The sequence below is a fragment of the Prenolepis imparis genome, unplaced genomic scaffold, assembly GCF_030444845.1.
Source record: "Prenolepis imparis isolate NDT839.2.m4 unplaced genomic scaffold, iyPreImpa1.0 SCAF_7, whole genome shotgun sequence".
Classification (NCBI taxonomy): Eukaryota; Metazoa; Arthropoda; class Insecta; order Hymenoptera; family Formicidae; genus Prenolepis; species Prenolepis imparis.
In genome coordinates, this window is record NW_028141165.1 from 606,870 (window position 1) to 628,790 (window position 21,921).

The 21,921-nt window shown below is 35.3% G+C and overlaps 1 protein-coding gene across 1 annotated transcript in view; it reads right to left on the reverse strand.

Annotated features, from left to right (window-relative positions):
- Positions 1-21,921, reverse strand: part of Slip1 (SLo interacting protein 1) — a 171,254-nt gene that overhangs the window by 3,538 nt on the left and 145,795 nt on the right. Inside the window, exons 2-4 of the mRNA XM_083041869.1 lie at positions 2,484-2,864; positions 1,918-2,088; positions 303-401 (exon numbers count right to left, since the gene is read on the reverse strand). Of these exons, the coding sequence (XP_082897995.1) occupies positions 303-401; positions 1,918-2,088; positions 2,484-2,864 (651 nt within the window). The remainder of the gene's footprint in view (positions 1-302; positions 402-1,917; positions 2,089-2,483; positions 2,865-21,921) is intronic.

The following is a 21,921-nucleotide window of genomic DNA, read 5'->3' on the forward strand; positions in this document are numbered from 1 at the left end:
GGATAAATTAATTTATAACATATAAAAAGCATATCTTTCATACATATATATGAATTTTTTATTTATGTAATCAATTTATTATTGTTTTAATTTTTTAACAGCTATCACATAGCTAATATTTTACAAAGATTTATTTTATATGCACGCATATGTGCTTGAGAATTTTTTCTAATCTTTATATTTATCTATTATATTTTTTTATTAAATTTTTTTTCAAAATTTACTTTCTTATAATTTTAATTTAATTTATATACATATGATAAATACTACAATAATAAGATAAATATAAGATTAAAACGAACTTGATATACACATCGGCTAACGAGAATTGTCACCGCAGTTTTTGTCTCCGCGAACAAGTTCTCGGTCTGCTCCTTATTCGCGACATCCCTGCCGTTGACCTGAAACGAGAGCGAAGAGAATTCCTTTCAATGAATGACGGCCGCTTCTTGATTTCCGAAATGAGTCACTGTTCTCGCGAGAGATGTACATGCATAATGAAACGCCGTATTCTGAATGTAAATCCGGCTTAGAGAAACCCCTCTGAAACCCCCCCGGTTCGTGAGCTGACTCTCGACGCAAATTTCTCATTCTAGAATTTACACTTGCAATAATAGCTCAGCTAAAATAAAAACGGACAAATAATTATTTCAATCATAAAGTCTTATGTTCGCGTATGATTTGTATTTCCTAACAAAAAAAAAACGCGAACGGAGACATTGTTTTTTTTAATCGTCACTTCTTTAAAAATAATAACGTAGCCAAAGTAAAAACAAAAAAATCAATTCCTCAGTTCAAAATTTTTATCTGATGCGATTTGCGTTTCCTAACAAAAAAAGTAATTTAATATAACTTCGTCTTTTTAATTAGTCAAGGACACGCTTTTCTTCGAACGTTTTCTTCGAGCGAATCCTTAATGCGGAGAGAAGTCGCGTTAAATAGGCTAAGATAATTTTCGGTAGGACGTCGAATAATGTCACACTAAACCAGAGAACACGCTTCGCGAGAGCTCATTGACAAAGGAATCTAGAGAGACAGCTAGACAGACAGAGGGCGACAAATCCATCATATATATTCATCCACTGTACTCTGTCCCAATTTCCCTTCGACTCGAGTGCGAGAGAGATAGGTAGAGGGAAAGCACAAGCACGGTTCGTAATTATAATCTGCCTAATGAGATTTAGAGGCTTATGGAGCTTAGGAGAATCCTCGGCGAGGATAATGAGGCGTCAACAGGAAATTCGCGAACGTCATGCGGATCCACCGGGGATCCGTGATGCAAAATTTTGCAATCTCGGCCAACGACGTGATCTTCGAACAGCCGCGCATACAAACTCGGTGCAAATTCGCTATTATTAGCTGTTAGGAGCTTTATATGCGGTATGTTTGTATTATTGCTCCTCGGGGGATTTCGCAAGCACTTCCGCGTTTACCTCTCTTAGCCTATTAAATTTATACGATACGTTACATACTATATTATCCGTAACTTCCCTCACTGAATTCTCGCTAAACTTTACCATATTACGCGCTTTTCACTCATTCGAGATAAAGTATCACGTCCCAACTAATGGGAGATATTTAATTCTCGTTAATTTTGCCGAATAAAATCTTCCTGGAAATTCTCGCAGTTTTACGCTTTTCAGATTTTATGATTTGAATTTGACGAAATATTGCGAAATATTTTTATATCCAGATAACGTAAAATACAAAAAATTATGAAGTTATCAAATTTGATATATAAGTAAAAAATGTATCTCTCTTTTCCATTATTGACAGTGTAAATTCTGACCTATATTGCGTTATATGAAATTTCTAGTTGTCTATATTTTTTTTTCAACTTTGAAAGAATTTTTGGTAAATTATAGACTTAATGTTGCGATAACATTTCTGTCTAGAGAATGGAATTTCTGAATTTACCCGCAAGATTTGATCTCCTTCTCGCAACCGACCGTCCCGGGCTGCGAGACTTTCAGGAACTATTTCCGAGATATAAACCTCTGTGTCGACGTCCTCGCTGCCGGAACCGGAGCTATAGCACACGGTCAGTCCGAGCTTCTCGGCACTTCCGCTTTTCCGCAACGTCACCTCCTTCAACAGCATTTCGTAACGGTATTAATGTTTGCCATAGTAGATAATGTTGGGCGTAACTAAATGCACTCGTATTTGCATAGTCTTCCTCGTCTCATTAACCGATATTATCACCATTTAACAAACACATTAGGAAAACGAGATACATATTATAATTTTCATTTAACATATTATTTTCTTTCACATTTTACTGACAATGTGATACAACTCTTCCTTCCAATTCTTTTTGTTTTTTATTATATCGAATATTCTCGAAAATATCGTTTAAAAAGATGTAAATTTATTAATAGAATAAATTTCCATCTATATCACACTCATTCAATGTGACGAAGTTTCAAATTAAATTGCCTCGAATATTTTTATATTAGAACGACATAATCATAATTATAGGATACCTCAAAGTCGATGTCCTGAGTGAGAAAGTCCTCGAAGCTGTCGTTCGCTTGTTCCTCGACGAGGGGAACCGGCAGCAACTCTTCCTCTTCTATGAGACCAGCCCAATCAGTTTGAACCGCAGTCGACACCAAAGGACACACCGTGTCTTTCTTGGCATCGTCGTTGCACATACGCTCGTCTATCGAGCCCTTTCCGTTCGTCGTTCCCTCGCTCTTATCCTGACATACGATCCTTTCGGGCTCCTTCGAGGGTGTGTGAGGAACCTGTTGATGTCCGCCAGGTTGTCGTCGAAGGACTTCGACGATAATTGGCTCCTGAGCCGATTGAAAGCAGCGAACAGCATCCTCGTGACTAGAGTTTGAAACGTCTTGTCCGTTTACCTGGTTAAAAAAAAAGAAGAGAAGATAAAATTGGGATTACATTTTCAAGTATTTCGTGTAACGCGTAATTAGAAATATATGTCATTAATATCGAACGAATATCGAAGGAATGATCGCGTCTTTTCTATCGACGAACGAGAGGTTGTAACAACAGCCGTGGGGGATCATGTCTCGTCTTTCTCCCTCTCTCTTCTTGCCTTTAATTAAAATATACTGTTCCCAGAAGGAAACATAGAGACACCTCATCGTTCCTCATAATTGGTTTCTCGCGCTTTAATGTCCAATTAAATAAATAACTCGGTGCGAGACGTCGTCAACGGTATGGCGTGGGGAAATGCTGACGACGAGAGGATGGACAGGGGTAAATGAGGATAGCGGTGCTGGGGGCGCGAAGACGTCGTCGATCAGAAACATAGGCGGATTAATTAAATGACACGCCTGATGGTCTAAATTAATGCACGTAGGCCGGTAATTAATTTTCAAGAGCAACCCGTGCGACAAGTCTTTCCTTACAATTCGGCAAATTGGTTTCTCTTCTTCTCGAACGGCGTTGCAAGATCATTTTAATCTTCCGACAAGTCAGACGGGGAAAAACTGAATAGAGTAGAATGGATAAAATTACGATAAATTAAGCATCAATTCGCCTCGTAATTGTCAGCATAATTTTAACTAGAATTTTTAGTTATATTTTTGCTCTCAAGTAATTAAAAATTGAGAAAACGTTTCGATATCACTCGATTGTCAATTTAATCGAATCAAGCGGACATTTCTTTTTCATTGTGCAATATTAGATATTTAATATCCCGCAGAGAGAGATCCATTAATTGCGGATTGATACGTATCGGTTTAGTGCTCGGACGATGCTCTTATTCGTTCGCTTTAAATTGCTTCCCGGAAGGAACGGCGTTCTAATTAAAGGACGTAAACGTCCACGTGAAAAATGCTGGTTGGACCATTGCATCGGTCGGACGCGCTCTGGTCAAGGAGGCTGAAGCGCTTTTGTACTCCGGCGAAAAACCCGAACGATATAACCCTCTATTAACTTTAATTCCTCCCCTGGGCACGGTCATAACGTCCGATCAAACATTTGCCTTCACCAGAAGACCTCCGGGACGCGCTTATACCCGGTACCAGGTGGCACTTAATTTTGCACTAAATGCCAGGATTTAAGGATTTGGAACGGAACAGGGCGGCGTAACGAGCCGAGGACCCTCGACGTTTCAATTTGGAGCTTACAAACCGCCAGAGTGTATTCTCCACGCCGGATAATGATAGCCTGGCGATTTTCTCTAATCTGAAAATCTTTGGGAAAAATCTTTTCCAAGGGCTCCATCAAGAGCTTGTACTCTATGAAACCCCAGTATATATAAATCATTATAACGTGATAACATTTAGAAAAGGTAACACGCTAAGGAAAAAATTTTATAACGATGGAATTTTTACGTTGTTAAAAAAATAGGGAAAGAATAATTTAATTATTTCGTATCAAATTAAATCTAAACTCTCAAACGCTATCAAATGTCAAATAATGTGTTGCACTTATACTATAATTATATTATGTAAAATTAAATTGTCTTATTAAATTGTCTTTTCTAACTTTTTTAATATCATAAAAATTCTAACGTATAAAATAAAATTTAAAAATTTTTTCCAGCATATTTTTTTCGAAACGCTATCATGATCTAATACAATGATATTATGATCCCGAGATCTGCATATGTTTTACACAAATCGACAATTATAATTATCATTATATTTTTATTAAAACGTATACACTATTTTAATTAATATTATTATTAATATATTTTTTGTTGCAGTCTCTTTTTTTATATTAATTTTAAAATTGTTACACTAGAGCTTTTATTGATATATATTATATATCTATAATTTGAAACATAATATAGCAGTTATAAATCGTTCAACTCTTGATGGAGAGGACACGGTTATTTTTCGAATATGGATAGTCGTTATATTGATGTCCGCAAAAAAATATCGCCGACATGCATTTACTAAATCAATACTAGTGTATCGCGAACACACTTGAAACATATAGTTTTGATTGTGTCCACGATCGGTCACAAAATGGAATTTCTAACTGCTCGCTTGGCCGTTAATTTCCAACCAAGTTGAGAGATTCGCAAACATTTACACTTTACCAATCGCGATATTGCCAAGTGCTGATGAATTCCTTGCCAATCAAAAGATGGGGAACCATTTAGTTATTTATTTATTGTAATTTAAAAAAAATGGGAAAAAAGTCCAATCTTTTTCGCAATTTTCTATTCTATCGATTTAACTATTTCTCTGATTGGAATTATATAATACAAACACACACAGCCCAGGACAACCTTTATTTTAAAAACAATGCACGCATGAAGATAAAATAATTTTATTTTTATTATACACGTTGTTTATATATGAGTCGTTAAACTAGAAAGAGATAGATATCAATTTTGTACTTCGAAATTCGAAAGCGGAAGAAATTTGAATAAAGTAAAAATTGCTTACAAGATGTACTTAAGCTAACAGCATTTTCACATTGCAGTTTTGCCGCGAAATTCTCGAAATAATCTACTCATGTGGAAAGCAAGCTCGCAGTATTGTCTTTCAACTTTTGTCTAGACAGTCTAATGCTTTGTCTCCTCCTCGTTGTCAACTTCACAGACGAAAGCTATGAACAATGAATGGTTTTGCTACTCCTACGCACTCTATTAAAATTAACGAGATCTGGCGTGAAACGTTTCCCCGTGAAATTATTAATCCTCCAGTGATCTGTCGTTCATTACTTTTTCACGCAGATTATGAATTTAAGATCTACTTGTGATCTTCCTTTAGCTTGCGCGTTCAACGGGACATCTCTCGGTTATTAAACAGAAAAATATACCGCGTGTGTCACTTTGATATTCATTAAAATTAATGACATTCGCGCCAGTTCGGTTAAAAGACTTTTCGACCAACTCTTCTCAACCGGAAATGTGATCTGTGTTGCTTTGAATTCCCCACCGGTTAAATGATTCGATCTTTGATCATGGTTGCGGATAATGTCAGTCATTAGCAAGATACGAATTTAGAAATATCTTTCCGCGTTTACGTTGTTTTCCTTTCATACGTCTTCTATATATACGTGCATCGATGTCGTCGCATTTCAATTAACAAAATTTATAAAATGCGTTTATGAATCTAACACTACTTGTGCGTCCCTTAGCTTGCGCGTTTTAACGAAATATCCTTATTAAATAGAAAAGTATAACGCGTGTGTCACCGGTTTTTTATATACACTAGACAACCCAAGCGCGCGTTACGCGCACGCCATTCTTCGATTTTATATTAAAACGAATGATATTTAAAAAAAAATTATATAAAGTTTGTTTAAACTCGATTAATATTTTTGGACAGAAATCAGCTGATAACTGTCAAAAATATTAATCGTGTTTAAAGTATTATAACGTATTATTTAAAACATTATTTTAATTTTTATAACATATTATTATTTTAAAAATTAATTAGCAAATTAACGCTTTAATCAGCTGATTTCTGTCAAAAAATATTAATAAAGCGAAAATTTGCTAATTAAATATTTTAGCTTTTACATATTTATATTTATATTGTGTATGTTATAATTTGCTAATTAAATTTAAAAATAATAATATGGTAAAAGTTATAAAATAGTAATATGTTGTAAATAATATGTTATAATATCTTATTCTCGATTAATATTTTTTTTTTTTTAAACCTATATCTTTTCGAACGAATCTCTTTCGAGTTTTAATTAATTATTAATATTAAGTCATGTATACATATAGTATCGCGCGCGCTAGTAGAATGAAGTTGCCGCTGTTTGTCGCCTCGGCCATTACCGAAACGCCGCGAGTATCAGGCAGTTGGAGCTGCGTCCCGCTGTGATTAATTAGTAAGCATAATCTTTAGAAACGATTTCTAACCTTTGTATTGTAATATTTATCAATCGCATATCATAATTTCACCGTTAATATGTAGGCGTAATTGTTCGAAACGCATATTTCGCGAAAAATTCGATGCAAAATCTCTTGCCAACATAACCCAACTTAATCTGTTTTCGCGCGCGCGAATGTATTACGATCCGTGGATATATCTATCGTTAATTCTAGCTTACATATTTATATTGTGTACGTTATAATGCAAAATAATAAGATTATTCTAATATATGTATGTATTTTATTTGTTACAGGTAGCATTGCGATACACAGTGCGATTCACGTGTCGTGTCGGGATGAGTGCCGTGTAAAGTATTGGTGAGTGAGAAATTGTTTATTTTATAATATTTCTAATGAGGGTATATATAATATGTTGAAAATATTAAAATAGTAACATATGTTTTAAATAATATGTTATAATATCTTATCCGCGATTAATATTTTTTGACAAAAATCAGCTCTGATAATTGTCAAAAATATTTAATCGAATTTAAAATATTATAACATCCCTTTCTAAAAAAGGCACGTTAAGTCGATTCTTGCAAGTATCTTTTCCGATGCTGATTAACTGTTTCGATTATTTATTCGTATAAATATCTGTCGGTTAAAAATTTTCTTTTATTTAAACGGACCGCTTTTTAAAACCCAATTTAAAAAAGTAACAAATATTTTTAATATTCATTAAAATTATATATATAGACTGATTAACAATTACCTACTAAGAAATTTTCTGAACAGAGTAATATAATTTCGCTCCTTAGCATTTGTCAACCAGTATATTCATGTATATATATGCATATTATATAATTAATATAATTAATATTATATTAATATATAACTTATATTATTTATTATATGATATATACACACTTTAAAAGATTAATAACGTGAAAAATAATACCTATAAACAATTTTTAGCGTCGTTCATTTGCTTACATAATTTAATTTACTTCCTTTCTTAAAAAGTCAATCATTCCGCTAAAAAGAGGCTAGTGCATTGTTTACCTGCTCCTTTGTTGTATTAACGCTTAGAGAGCATGAGTATCTCTTAGCGTACTTAGCTTAAGTATGCAAACTGCTTTTTGTTCTCTTGAAGAGAGGATCTGAGAATGTCTTGATACTAACTAACATAACGAGGCGTTTTTCTCTTGACTACAATTGCTCTTATTATTAGCAATACACTTGCATAATTTTTTTTTACTATATAACGATTATAATATTAATTTTATGATTCGATATTTTTGTGCACGGTTTGACAAACATAATTTTTTTCTACTAATTTTAATTATACGTATTTGTATAACATATTTTTTTTCTTTATACTTTCTTTTGATATCTTCAAATGCATAATATTTTAATTCTTATTTCTCAATGTTGTTTGCATTTTTAGAATTGAAAGAAGTATAAACGTTTATTTGGCACAAAAATCTATGTAAATTCAGAGGATCTTTTGAGACTCTTTCAAAGACTGACATACCAAGTTATGTAAGTGATGCGGCACATTCACAAGGATATCTTTTGCCGAAGATGTAAGGCGTGAAAAGTGCGGTTGACATATCGTCTTTCCTATGCAAGGTGACACCTTTATCCGTGACCCGTGAACTTTTATAAAGAGAGAAAGAGAGAAAGAGAGAGAGAGAGAAGAAAAGTGAGAGATAGGGAGAGAGAAAGCTGTCTAAAAAAAGTTGCGATAACTTTTGTTCCGAAGTGAGTTCCATGTAAAAATACATTGCAGCATTTTCCCTCGCTTCTTTTCCGCCCGATTGGGCGACATTCTCTCGAACAGCTGATCAATATCCAATCAAGAGAGGCTGCTGATCGACCGCTTGTCCATCCGTTTATTACATTAGACTCTCAAGGGGACTCTGAAGCACTTTGCCGTGAATATTCGAGCCTTTGACGGAAGACGTACGGCGTAAACCCGATTAAGTAGTATTAAAAAGACCCCTCCTCGATTTTAGGCGCGCCCTTCTTAAAGGCCGGCAACCCTTCGTTAGGGACGCCCACTTCGTCTAACAACTTCGAGGTGTTGATGACTACTTAGGACGAAGAAGTAGACAGTCGCGTAGAAATTATTTTATTTTTAGCGTTTAAATTTAGATACACTCTCGAAAAACATATGTAGTGCTACCATTTTTATTCATTATAAAATTTTACAATTATATAATCTTATAAAAGTGACGTAAAAAAATCAGTTTAAAGTTTCGGATTCTTAATGAAAGGCAAAAAATAACTCAAGCTCGAGATTATTTGTGCGATATGTTCGGGTGCACTTTATTTCGTTAAAAGACAGTACTAAGATCTCTCTAATCGAACGAAACTGGGCGAAGTCAAAACGACGAAACGAAAGGAAAAGGATAAGGGATATCCGCGGATACGGCGTCGCGTCACGATAATTCTTCCGACAACGGCGCCCCGTGTTTCACTGTACCCCAAGTGATTTACAATCACTAGGACTTCGTATTTCATCCGGGCTTGGGGAAAGGGGGTCGCTTTTCTCGTACAAGAAACTCTTTCACGGGCTATCGGCTCCTGGGTGCACCGTCTGCTGCTACTTCTCTCTCTCTCTCTCTCTCTCTCTCGATTTCTTTATTTCCACCGCCGCAAATAATATCGCCGATAATAATATCGGAATGGGCAGCGCGCCGAGGTCTTTCTCAAAGCGCAAAACTATTTCCTGCCGCTTAATTAAAAAAGTCTTGCCCCGACTCGATATCAATTTCGTGTATTACTTTCGCGAGAATGCGTTCGCATAGCTATCGACGTTCCGTTTGCGCGTGTTTCAACATTTTCAATTAACCAAGCGCTTTATCTTATTTTATATGTACGCTCCGTTCGAGAGAGATCCTCGCGATACGATTCTCTAAACATCACATTATTTTGTGATTAATATCGTTCACAGTTATTATTAGTACGTGTCGCAGCAGTATTGCAAACGTAGATGATAATCTTTTTATCAAATTGATTTTATTGAATATAAAAATTTTCTTCTAAAAGATCAAATCGAACCTTTTCAATTTATTTAACATTTATTTGTTTGTTTTTATTTTTGTACATGCACAATCACTAAATAGATTCTAGAGAATTCTTCGTTGACTTTTAATATGTTTAAAAATTAATTTATTTTAATTTATACTCGAAATTATATTATGATGTATAGATCTTACGCAATCGACCGATTCTTATGTCGTGTCGGACAAATTTATGTTCTTCGCGATCGATTCATCTGGCATTTCTGTGGACGAGATGACAGACAAATCGATCCTCTCGCCACGTGGTTGCCGCAGAGAGAAAGACGAGAGAAAGAAAGAAATAAGAAATCAGAAAAACCGCGTCAGCCGAGAGAAAACAACAAGGGTCGTGTACGCAGCGGCAAAGAACATTTCTGTCAACAAAGAAACGAAGGGACAAGAGCCGAGATCTCGCGTACCATACAGGAAGAAAGACGAAGTCTCGTTCCGCAAATAAGAGAGCCTGACGCGCGGGGAAGCCCTTTCGCTTTGAACTGAACGAAACGACGATGTACGTCTGACGACGATCCTAATTATCCACGTAGAATAACATGCTATACATCCGGTATTATATGCAACTGATCGAATCGAATACCACCTAAGATTCAATCAGGCTTCGCTTCTGTTAGGCTGGCATCTCACTTATATATGCAGACGAGCAAACGCATCCTCCCTTCGCACGCGGAATATTCGTGAGTTACACATAGTTATACCATATGACAACTTGCGTGATTCCCGACACTTTGATCGCTGATCTGTATTTTGGTGTATGACTCGGCACATTCAATTTTGACTTTAATGGCTTATATCATCGTGGATGCGTTTTAAATTGATTACAGAATTTATCCGTAAAATGCAGAAAAATTAAAAAACCCATCTATATTCATTTAATACGTATCTTTCTATGTACACATCTCTGGTTTAAAAAATCCTGCGGAATAAAAAAAATAAAATATGTAACGGATAAAGAATTCAGGATGAGAAGAGAAAAAAGCGGGACGGTGGAACATATGCATCGTAATAAAGAGATTCCATTAGTCGCGCATACACGTGATACTATATAATTTCCTTACAAATGTTCTCTCTTTAATTCTTTCCGCCGCAATGGAATATTTATTTGACGCATAGCGAAATGGGGAAAACGCGGAGAGAGAGAAAAACATGTGGAAACGCGCTAAAATGCAACAGCGCTGTTAATGCTGTATTCTTTGCGCGTTTTCTTCCTTCCTGTCGCGAGAATTTGTCGCTACTTATATCTTAGCGTATAGGAGAGGTTCGCCGCGCATTTCTTCCAGAATATAAGCGACTCGGTGATAAAAACCCGGAGATTATCCGCGATCCACGTTTCGCGCGCTTATATCCCTCATCTTAGCTTTCGTGTTTTCTTGCGCGACCGCTGTCTCGTACATCGTACCCTATTTAGATCGCACCTGGTGCCACGTGCATACTTCATCGAGAGACAAAAACCGTGACAAGGATGACGAACTGTCTTTTTGTCCCCTCGGTCGAAAGGGTTCGTTCACGGCTTAGCGAGCATCCGGCGAATCGTTCGAGATGAAAAATGACATTTGACAGTTTCTTCATAGAGATATATACTCTGCCTACTGTGTACGCTGACGATTTTATATTTATGGCTTCGGAACATTCATTATGGATGATCATTATGCAATATGCGCTGTCACGAAGCAGGATGAACGTATTAGCGCAGAGGCAAGAGATGATTAAGTACTATAATAACGATAATGGGTGGCTTAATATTTTGTTGAAATATTTAAGTAGATATCGCAGACACATGCGCGCGCGGCAAACGGTGTGTGATGAGAGGAAGTAGTTAAGTTTAAAATATGATACCAAGGTATAATTAATCTTTCGTTTATAAAAAATTGTTATTCTCCCCTGCATATGTAAATTAATTCCTAATTAAGTACGATTATATTGACATTTCCAATTTTTAGTGCTATATATTTAATAAAATTTCCATGCATTTAATTTGGGAAGAAGTTTGCCCCGGCGCTGATGAAACAAATTACCGTCATTGCTTTAGACGCTGTCATTTACCAGAGTGTATTAGCATAGCTCATCATATATATATTCAGCAATTTCATATACAATGTAATTCATCGCTTAAGCTTCAAAGATACGATCAATATCAATGTTCTCTGTTTTATAGAATCATATTCATCGACTCAATTAACGATTAATATTTAATCGCAGCAATAACAAATAATAATAATTAATGAGACAAGATTTCGCTTGGTTCTTTTAAAGTAATAGAACAACACAAACGCACGCTACGCGCGCGCCATTCTTCGATTTTATGTATAAAAAAAAATATTTAAAAGAAAATAATATAAAGTTTATTTAAACTCGATTAAAATTTTTTCACAGAAATTAGCTGATTAAAGCGTAAATTTGCAAATTAAATTTTAAAATAATATGTTAAAAAATTAAAATAGTAATATGTTGTAAATAATATGTTATAATATCTTATTCTCGATTAATATTTTTTGACAGAAATCAGCTGATAACTGTCAAAAATATTAATCGAGTTTAAAGTATTATATAACCTATTATTTAATACATATTATATTATTTTAATTTTTATAACATTATTTTAAAAATTAATTAGTAAATTAACGCTTTAATCAGCTGACGCTTTAATCATATATGTCATGTAGAGCTTCAATTAATTTTTTTTCAGTAGTAATATAAGACATTAATCAGACGTTGTGATTGCTCGGTAGATACACTGACAAATTATCCAAATTAATTATTATACAACAAATTAATTATATAACAAATTAATTATTTTTTACAATAATCAAGCTTCAAATACACAAGACATCTCGACAACATTTCTATGAATACGAGAGAGAAAATATTATTGCGGAGAAAGAGACATTCTCTCTCTCAATGTCTCTTAATCAGCTGATTTTTCTGTCAAAAAATATTAATAAAATTTGCTAATTAAATATTCTAGCTTACCTATTTATATTTATATTGTGTATGTTATAATTTGCTACTTAAATTTTAAAATAATAATATGGTAAAATAATAATATGTTGTAAATAATATGTTATAATACCTTATTCTCGATTAATATTTTTTCTTTCGAAAGCTATATCTTTTCGAACGAATCTCCGAGTTTTAATTAATTATTAATATTAAGTCATGTGTATATAGTATCACGCGCGCGTTATTAGAGTGAAGTTGCCGATGTTTGTAGCCTCGGCCATTACCGAAACGCCGCGAGTATCAGGCAGTTGGAGCTGCGTCCCGCTGTGATTAATTAGTAAGCATAATCGTTAGAAACGATTTCTAACCTTTGTATTGTAATATTTATCAATCGAATATCATAATTTCAACGTTAATATGTAGGCGTAATTGTTCGAAACGCATATTTCGCGAAAAATTCGATGCAAAATCTCTTGCCAACATAACCCAACTTAATCTGTTTTCGCGCGCGTGACTGTGTTGCGATCCGTGGATATATCTATCGTTAATTCTAGCTTACATATTTATATTGTGTGTATGTTATAATGCGAAATAATAAGATTATTCTAATATATGTATGTATTTTATTTGTTACAGGTAGCATTGCGATACACAGTGCGATTCACGCGTCGTGTCGGGAGTGCCGTGTAAAGTGTCGCGCGTCGGGAGTGCCGTGTAAAGTGTCGGATAATCGTAATTATTCGTGTTGTCCCGAGTGTCGTGAGTGCTACGAAGAGCAATGACGATCGACCAAGATAGGAGAAGGAGGCCCGGGGAGGCATCGGGCGACTGCGGGGCAACTGTGAGGTATGCAAAAGAAAAACAATTTTTCTAAACTGCATTGTTTATGATATTCGACACACACATACACATATATATGTATACATAATTTGAATATTTTGTTTTCAGATCAACGTGCTGTACTATAACGCCGCTATTGTACGTATCGGTGAGTGAGAAATTGTTTATTTTATAACATTTCTATAGCGGTAATGGGGGTGTATATATGTTGAAAATATTAAGGTAATATGTTTTAAATAATACGTTATAATATCTTATCTGTGATTAATATTTTTTGACAAAAATCAGCTGATAATTGTCAAAAATATTAATCGAATTTAAAATATTATAACATCCCTTTCTAAAAAAAGGCATATTAAGACGATTCTCGCAAGTATTGTTACATTTTTTCCGCGATGCTGATTGACTGTTTCGATTTTCGATTCGCATTGTGCGTTATATTCATAGCATCGAGAGGCTGTCGTCGCGAGGGTTAGCAGTTTGACAGTTTATCCAAAATAAAATTAAATAAAATAATAATATGTTTTAATACTTTAAATTCAAGTAATATTTTTGACAGCTATCAGCTGATTTCTGTCAAAAAATATTAATCGCGGAAAAAGCATATATATTATAACATATTATATTATTTACAACATTATTATAATTAAAATAATAATATTTTGTAAGTAATATAACATGTTATAATACTTTATCCGCTATTAATATTTTTTGACAGAAATCAGCTGATAACTGTCAAAAATATTAATTGAATTTAAAGTATTATAAAAACATATTATTTTATTTAATTTTATTTTGAACAAACTGTCAAACTGCTAACCCTCGCGATAACAGCCTCTTGACTTGATGCTATAAATATAACACATAATGCAAATCGAAACAGTCAATCAGCATCGCGGAAAAGAGGCAATAATACTTGCGAGAATCGACTTAATATACCTTTTCTTTTTTTTAGAAAGGAGTAAGTTTTTGAGTATCTGAAAAAATATCACTCTGGCGGGAAATCGAATATTGTATCGATCTGTTTAATTTAGAATATAGGGTTGGGATTTATTTATCTTATCCTGTACTCACACATACAGATTATATAGCACGATATACGTACTGTGCTGTATCACGAGAACAGATACATGAAAAAGTATATGCTGCGATATGGAATCACGTTATTGCATTCAAATGTCAAATGTAATACAATTCCTTCGTGACAGACTTCCCTTTGAATCGTTTACAAAAAGCTTTTCATCAAGATTCCTATGCCATATAATTCGAAATGTCTTATATTTGAAATATCTTGTAAGGTTTTTCACTGAAGCTTAAATATTAAAACGCGTGAATACGAAGAAAAAAGTAATTTTAATTTTATCTTCATATAATTATTTCCTTAACGATTCGTATGTAACATATCTTATATTCTAATATAGATAATCTCGCGAGTAAATATCGATCGAGTGACTGATAATTAATTTTTGATGCACTGGATATTTCAAACATTTGACATTTTTATTGCATAATTTTACAATATATATCTTGTAATTTATTTTATAATTACAAAAGTAATTGGTTGATGTTCGGTACTCGTTTTAAAAAAATCTCTTCTCGAGGGAAAAAGGGGAAGCAAAATATATGTAGATATAATCTTTCAATTATATGAAATAAATTACAATTTATATTACTAAATTATAAAATAATCCTCTCAATGAGAGATGTAATAAACGGAGAGATGTGTCGGACAAAATTTTACAAAAGTGATATTAAAAAGTGATGTTATATACATTATTAATAGTACCTTCGAGATTAATTATTTTAATAACTTTTTTTATTTTTCCGTCCATTATTGGCCATTTTACACATCAGAGGAATTTATAAAAGACTTTTCATGGCGTGGACGTAAAATCGTCAGCAGCGATCTATCGCTCGAATAGCAAAAAAACCAGAGTCGTTTCCCGATAACGTCGATTAACCGGCGCTCTAATAATTCGTTCAGGGACTTAACCGGAGTCCCATTTCGGTGGTCGCACGCGCCAAGGGGAGGTCTCGGGGAAATATTAATAACCGTCATAAATTTTAATGTGCGCTCTCTCCGATGATGGTGCACCATCTCTCTTTTACCTTGCCCTTTCTCACTCTCTCCATTCGCTCTCGCTATCCCTCTCGACGCGACCTTTCCCGAGGCCGAAACATTTGCCGAGATCCGCTGAAAATCGGGATTAAGCTATAAATTTCGCGCGACGGCACGATGGCATGCTCGGCATGCAAATTTATTCGCAAATTTGTTCGTTACTTCCGAGAGTGCCCGAGTGGCCTGAGTACGGCGAGGCCGTCGTATGCCTGCGACCTGCAGTCCAAGAGTTTGGCCGCCCAGAACATCTCCCACTATAAATAGAAGTCGCTATTTTTCGGCGTAATAATTTGCAATGGAAAGTTCAGGTTGAATTTAATGAAATCAGACGGGTTGATTATTTAAATCTTCGTCGCGCGAAAAATTTTATATAATTCGAGAGAACGTAAAAACGCTTTTTAGGCTTCTGTTTTCGCGAATCTCACGCGAAGAAGACAACAGCGTTTAGATATCGTCGTAATTTTTTTTAAATAAAAATTTGAAAATAATTTTAATCAAAATCTAAATGATTACATACACACTTTTCTAATGAATAATATATGCGAAGCGTAATTATATACAGTATAGCGAAGGATTTTCCGTGTCATTTGTAATCGAATAATTATACGTTTATTACAGAATTATAACAATTTAAACTCGACTCATTTGACGTGAAATTCGATGTCACGTTACAATTGGCAATTCGCAAGGTCAAAGTTAAAATTGCATAAAGCGACGGTTTTGCGCAGCGCGGTTTAACAGAATAATGATATATTCGTCGAGCGATGTGCGCGGAGCGATCGTGTTGCAAATTTTCAAACGCTTACACGAGTAACTAATAATTTCGCGAGAACTCGGATATTACGGATTTCCATTTCGCGTTCATAGTGGCTTTACAAGGCTGGCAGAAACAAGCGCAATAACCGTTTCCTCGAGGCGCCCGGGCCGCCCGCGTTCTCGACCTCTCGATTTTATTACTAACCAGGAAATATCCGCGGCAGCGAATCGTATTTTTCCCATGGAAAATCCCGCGTCTTTTACGATCTCTTCAGCATTTCGAACCGGGGTGTATTTCTACCGCAGTTGTGCGCCACAATATTTCAATATATCGGACAGAGTACCATATAGAAAGTTTATTTTTAAAAAATTTTATAAAATTGCATATTTTTATTTAGGGAAGTTTTTTATTATGTATTTTAAATATTTCACCATTAAAAAATCTTTTTTTTAATTGACTTAACGTTAATTTACGCGTCTATATCGCGCATCATCCAGAGGGTGATCCCGAATCGCGTATCTCGCTTGGCGTGCCGGCTGTTTCGAGTATTTAAGCCGAGCATATCAGCCGTATAATAGCCGTATAACGTGTGTGATCGCATTTGCACGCGGTCGGACGATTGTATCCGGGGCGGTTACTCCCCGTCGCCGATGTGATCCTCTCCCTCTCTCCCGATGTCCGTTTGAGAATTATTAATCCGATGTACCGGCGGATCGGACGCGCGTCGTCAACCACGGTAATAACACGTACGATACCGTATCTGTAGCGTATCGTGGCATTACGCTAATAACTGTCGCTTACATCAGATACATCCGGCGATTTGCGTCCTTTATATCCGGATGTGCGGACCACATCGAAAAAAATTCAAAATGTATATCAAGGCGCAATTAGGTTGGAGCATTTTTGTTTACAATGTTTATTAATTCATTACTAAATCGTATTAATATAAATTTGTTTTTTTATTAAAACATCTATTTTTGGATTTTGCGTCAAAAAATAAACTAGGCAATAGACGGTTAAAATCCAATATAAAACACAGCTAAAAAATAAATAACTAATACGTTTAATACCTCCAAATTGTATTTGCAGTCAGTTGCCACGTGCAGAATCGATGAAAAACTAATTCTCTCTCTTGTTTTTGCCTCAGGAAAATTTATATTACATCGAAACTGCCAATTTTTCGTTCTCCATTCGAAACGAATATTTAAAGCGCCCTACTTGTTTCACTGGCCGAGTAACGTTACCAAGTAAAACCGCCGTTCTTTCTCGTTTCGCGACTGCGATTCTCACAATCGCAGTCGCGACGTTTTCCCTCGGGAACTGAGAAAGTAACGGGGGGAAGTTGGTTCTCGCGGGAGAGTAAGTCTTGGCGAATCTCATTAAGCGCAAACAAAAACCCGTTCTCGTCGTTGACTGGGTGACTCGCAAACTTCGTCGCGTCCCGTCGCACGGATGGGACCCGTTTTACAATTTCACCCTGTTACCCGGGGTGGAAAACGCGCGCGATTCTTGCTGCACACCGCCAAGACTTTCCGAAACAATATCGCCCCCCTTGCACCGCTGTATCTACGATACAAGCCGTCATTTAAGAACAGAGACCACCACCGAGGCCATCGTCGAAAATCAACGTCTCGATGAGGCTGTCTAGGTCGACCTCGTCGGAGAGAAGATTGCTCGTCTTTATTAAATCTCAAAGTGTACACTTATGCAAAACGGAGTATTTCGGATGTAATACTTGATCTTTTCTTCAGACAAATTCCTCGATTTATCCGCGATTCTGCGTTCTACGATTTTATCCTTATCGCGTCTTTGTCGATCTTAATTGCAATGTCGATTAATTAAGAAAAAATTGCAAGATTGAGTTGAATTCGAATTAATAAATAGATTCAATATTATATTTTAGTTTTGATAAATTTTGTCTGATAACATTGCGATAATAATGACGGTCAATTTTTGATTTACAGTCATGTTTTCATATTCTTTTTATATACGCGTGCGCACATATATATACACACACAAACGATGAAATAATTTTTGCTTGACTCATAAACTCTGCGAAAACGTACAATGGAAAAATAAAAAAATATTTTTAACAAACAAAATATTTGTTAAAATATTTAAGAGATACAGGATAATTAGTAAAATATTTACGAATGCTGTAATTGACAAGAATTAATTTTTTCGAGAAACAACGTCCTGTCGTTCGTCTGAATTTCGTGATACATGTAAATATTTATTTTAATATTTTTTTTATACGTATGTGAAAAAGATTTCTTCTACAAAAAATAAATTCTCTTGCACGCGATAAGTTCTCTTGCGTTCGCGCGACGGGTCTTAAAACACAAATAATATACTAGAATATACAACAAAGTTGCTCAGTGCTTCGTTGAGCACCTCACTTGGAACGTTTTGGTTATATTCAGTTATGTTGTTAGCCCTTACAAAAGCATCGCGAATTATTAGCAGTGCGCCAACTTGTCCGTGTAACCGACCAGACTTGCTCTATTCTAATCACGAGCTACAGAACAATGTTTGAATTAAAATTCAGTGTACTATTCCACGAAGAAAAGGGAATTAATCCAATGGAGAGGAATACTTGGCAATCCGTAATGTTTCAATGTTTTGTGTTTTAATGAATGAAAATGAGGAAGAAAATTATTTGCTCTCGACAGAACGGCGTTGGTGACAATGTTTCTTCGTTATTCGATAATCCTGATAAAGTGAAAATCATTGTCTCTGCGTTTTACTATCGTATAATAACAAGGCCATCCGATGAAAATTCTGTATCAGTCTGTATCGGTCCTATCCGATAATCGATACTATCGAAAATGTTTCAGAAGTTTGCCGCACGGGTTATTGACCTATCTGCCCTATCAAAATGTTTCAACAGATAGTTCGATTCATATAAGGCAGTACAATTTACATACATGCATGCTCTAATAATTCTCGAGGAAATATTAACCGCTATGTATATTATGAAAATTTCAATAATGAATGTGCAATAGTTTCTTTGTTATCGATATATTCTCGATATATTCAAAGTTTTGGAGGAAGAATTTCATAATTAAATTTAATATATATAATTAAATTTAATATATATGTATGTATGTAGATAACACATATGAGAATAATTACTAAATTTTTAAATAAAAATATTGATTAAAATAATATGTATCTTTACGCAATTATATATATATATATATATATATATATAAAATTACGTATCAATATTTTAGCCCGGAAACAATATTAATCTGTGTTATTACACAAATCATCTCGGAATGTACATTTTGAACCTACATATTTATATTTTCTTAATTTAAGTAAAACTTTATTCATACCTCGTCGCCATTAAATATTTTCTGTTTAAATAAACATGGCAAAATTGTTTAAACGACAATCCTATTCGACGAATATTGATGAACAGCGTCAAGATATCACAATATAACAGCTGAGCTGTCAATCGATTGACCGTTATCAATATCGCGCGTTGTTATGCGGAGTATGTACGATATGTACGCGTGTACAGGATCGGTTTCCGACACGGCGGTGGTCATTTGAACGGCTGCACTCTCGAATCCGTGCGTGTACACCACGCATATTCGTTCATTGACACGTCAGTTAGTAAAACGATCGTGAGAGGAGGCAGAGGAGGGAGGTTTGGTCCGATAATGCGCACGTATAATATACATACATACCCACGGATATTGTGCGAAAGGATCCGCGCTCGAGATTTCAGGTGTATGAAATTAAACGCGCCGCTCTCTCTCCCCCGTGACACGATAATCACGATACGACACCTCCGACAGCTGTCAGAACTGACGGGCCAGGGGGATCGGATGGCAGGTAATTTAAATTGCCTTATCGCGGAACCGGCTGCTACCCGCGGCATTTCTCTCGTCTCTCTTCTTCTCTCACAGTTACTATTTATCCCTCGGAAAATCGTTAACTCTGGAATGATGTTCATATCTCTTTGTCCCTTAATAGCGTTCAAGAATGGCACCGGCCATTAAATTCTTATAGGGAGACTTTGAAGTCGAATAAAACATGTTTTTATCTCTCTTGACACGTGTATGTGTATCGTGTTAAAATAAGTTCATTACAAAGTTATTGTATTTTATAATACTTTTTCTATTTTATTTATATTAATCCTGAAATTTAGTCAATCGGCTAGCCACAAATTTCGTTGAATTCAATTGATATTAGAAAACTGAGTTGAAGAATTCTTTTACAGAAAGAGACAATTTTCGATAATTTTACACGTCGCACAATAAAGCGATGCATAAATCAGTTTTATACTCCACGTTATTGCACAGCGCTTTACGGCAGCTGATTTCGGAAGCTGCATCTTTTTTACCATTCGTCTTAAATTCTGCGCCACGTGTAGCATCTCGCGTATAAGATATTATCACGCTATAATTTATTCTCCGTAAAATTGCTCCACTGAACATCTCCTTTTGGGAAAAGTAGCTCTTACGCGCGGGAATATTCCAGAGTGACATAATAATTTTTTAAACGTGTGATAATTTTTTGGCGGGATGAACATCATGTAAAAAGTTCGTAAACAGCTCGCCGGATCTCGTTAACTTTTACGTTAAGCGATACAGGAGAATTAACGCGTCCCGCCGTCCAACGTTATCCAAACGATACGTCATACCATTCCGAATGCAAGATATGTCATCGGCATCGCGCGCTCGCGCGTTACATTATTTCGGGTGATATAGGGCCCGCGCTGTCAAAAGCCCCCCCTAACACAACAACAGTATATCCACACCCACGGATCGGCGTTATTCGACTAATTGAAGCACGTGTCATCTCCGCGCGGCTGGCGCACGGAGGCTTTATTGCGCGGAACGCCCGACTTTTCGCGCAACCCGCGACCTGCAAATAGAATTACGACGGTGCAATAAGAGCTGCAACGGTACCCGAGGGAGAGAACGTTAAAATATTTTTAACTTCTGATCGCGCGTCGGAAAATTTTCGCTCGACTCCTCGCAAAACTCTTAGAGCGCTCTCTCTTGTTCCACGAAGATCTACGATAACGATTATTTTGCAGGAAATTTGAGAGTTGTTATCGCGCGTAATTTTTCTTTCAAATTATATTGCACGTAGGATTTAATCTCATTAATCATTTAAGAAACAAAGACTGTGTAATTTAATTAACTTTTGCTTCTTGACGTGATACAGATAGAAAATTGCTTAATGCATATAAATTATATATTGTGTTTACATCGATGAGAGAAAATAAACGTTAAATGTTTATATAAAATTTATATTCATGTATTAAAAAAATAGATATACCTATACCGAACCAATTTCATATCTCGGCAAATGCATTTCAAATATATTTTTGTTTACCAGTAAATTAAATATATGTCCAATATTTTATAGGATATTTATATAGAAAAGCTCTCAACAACCG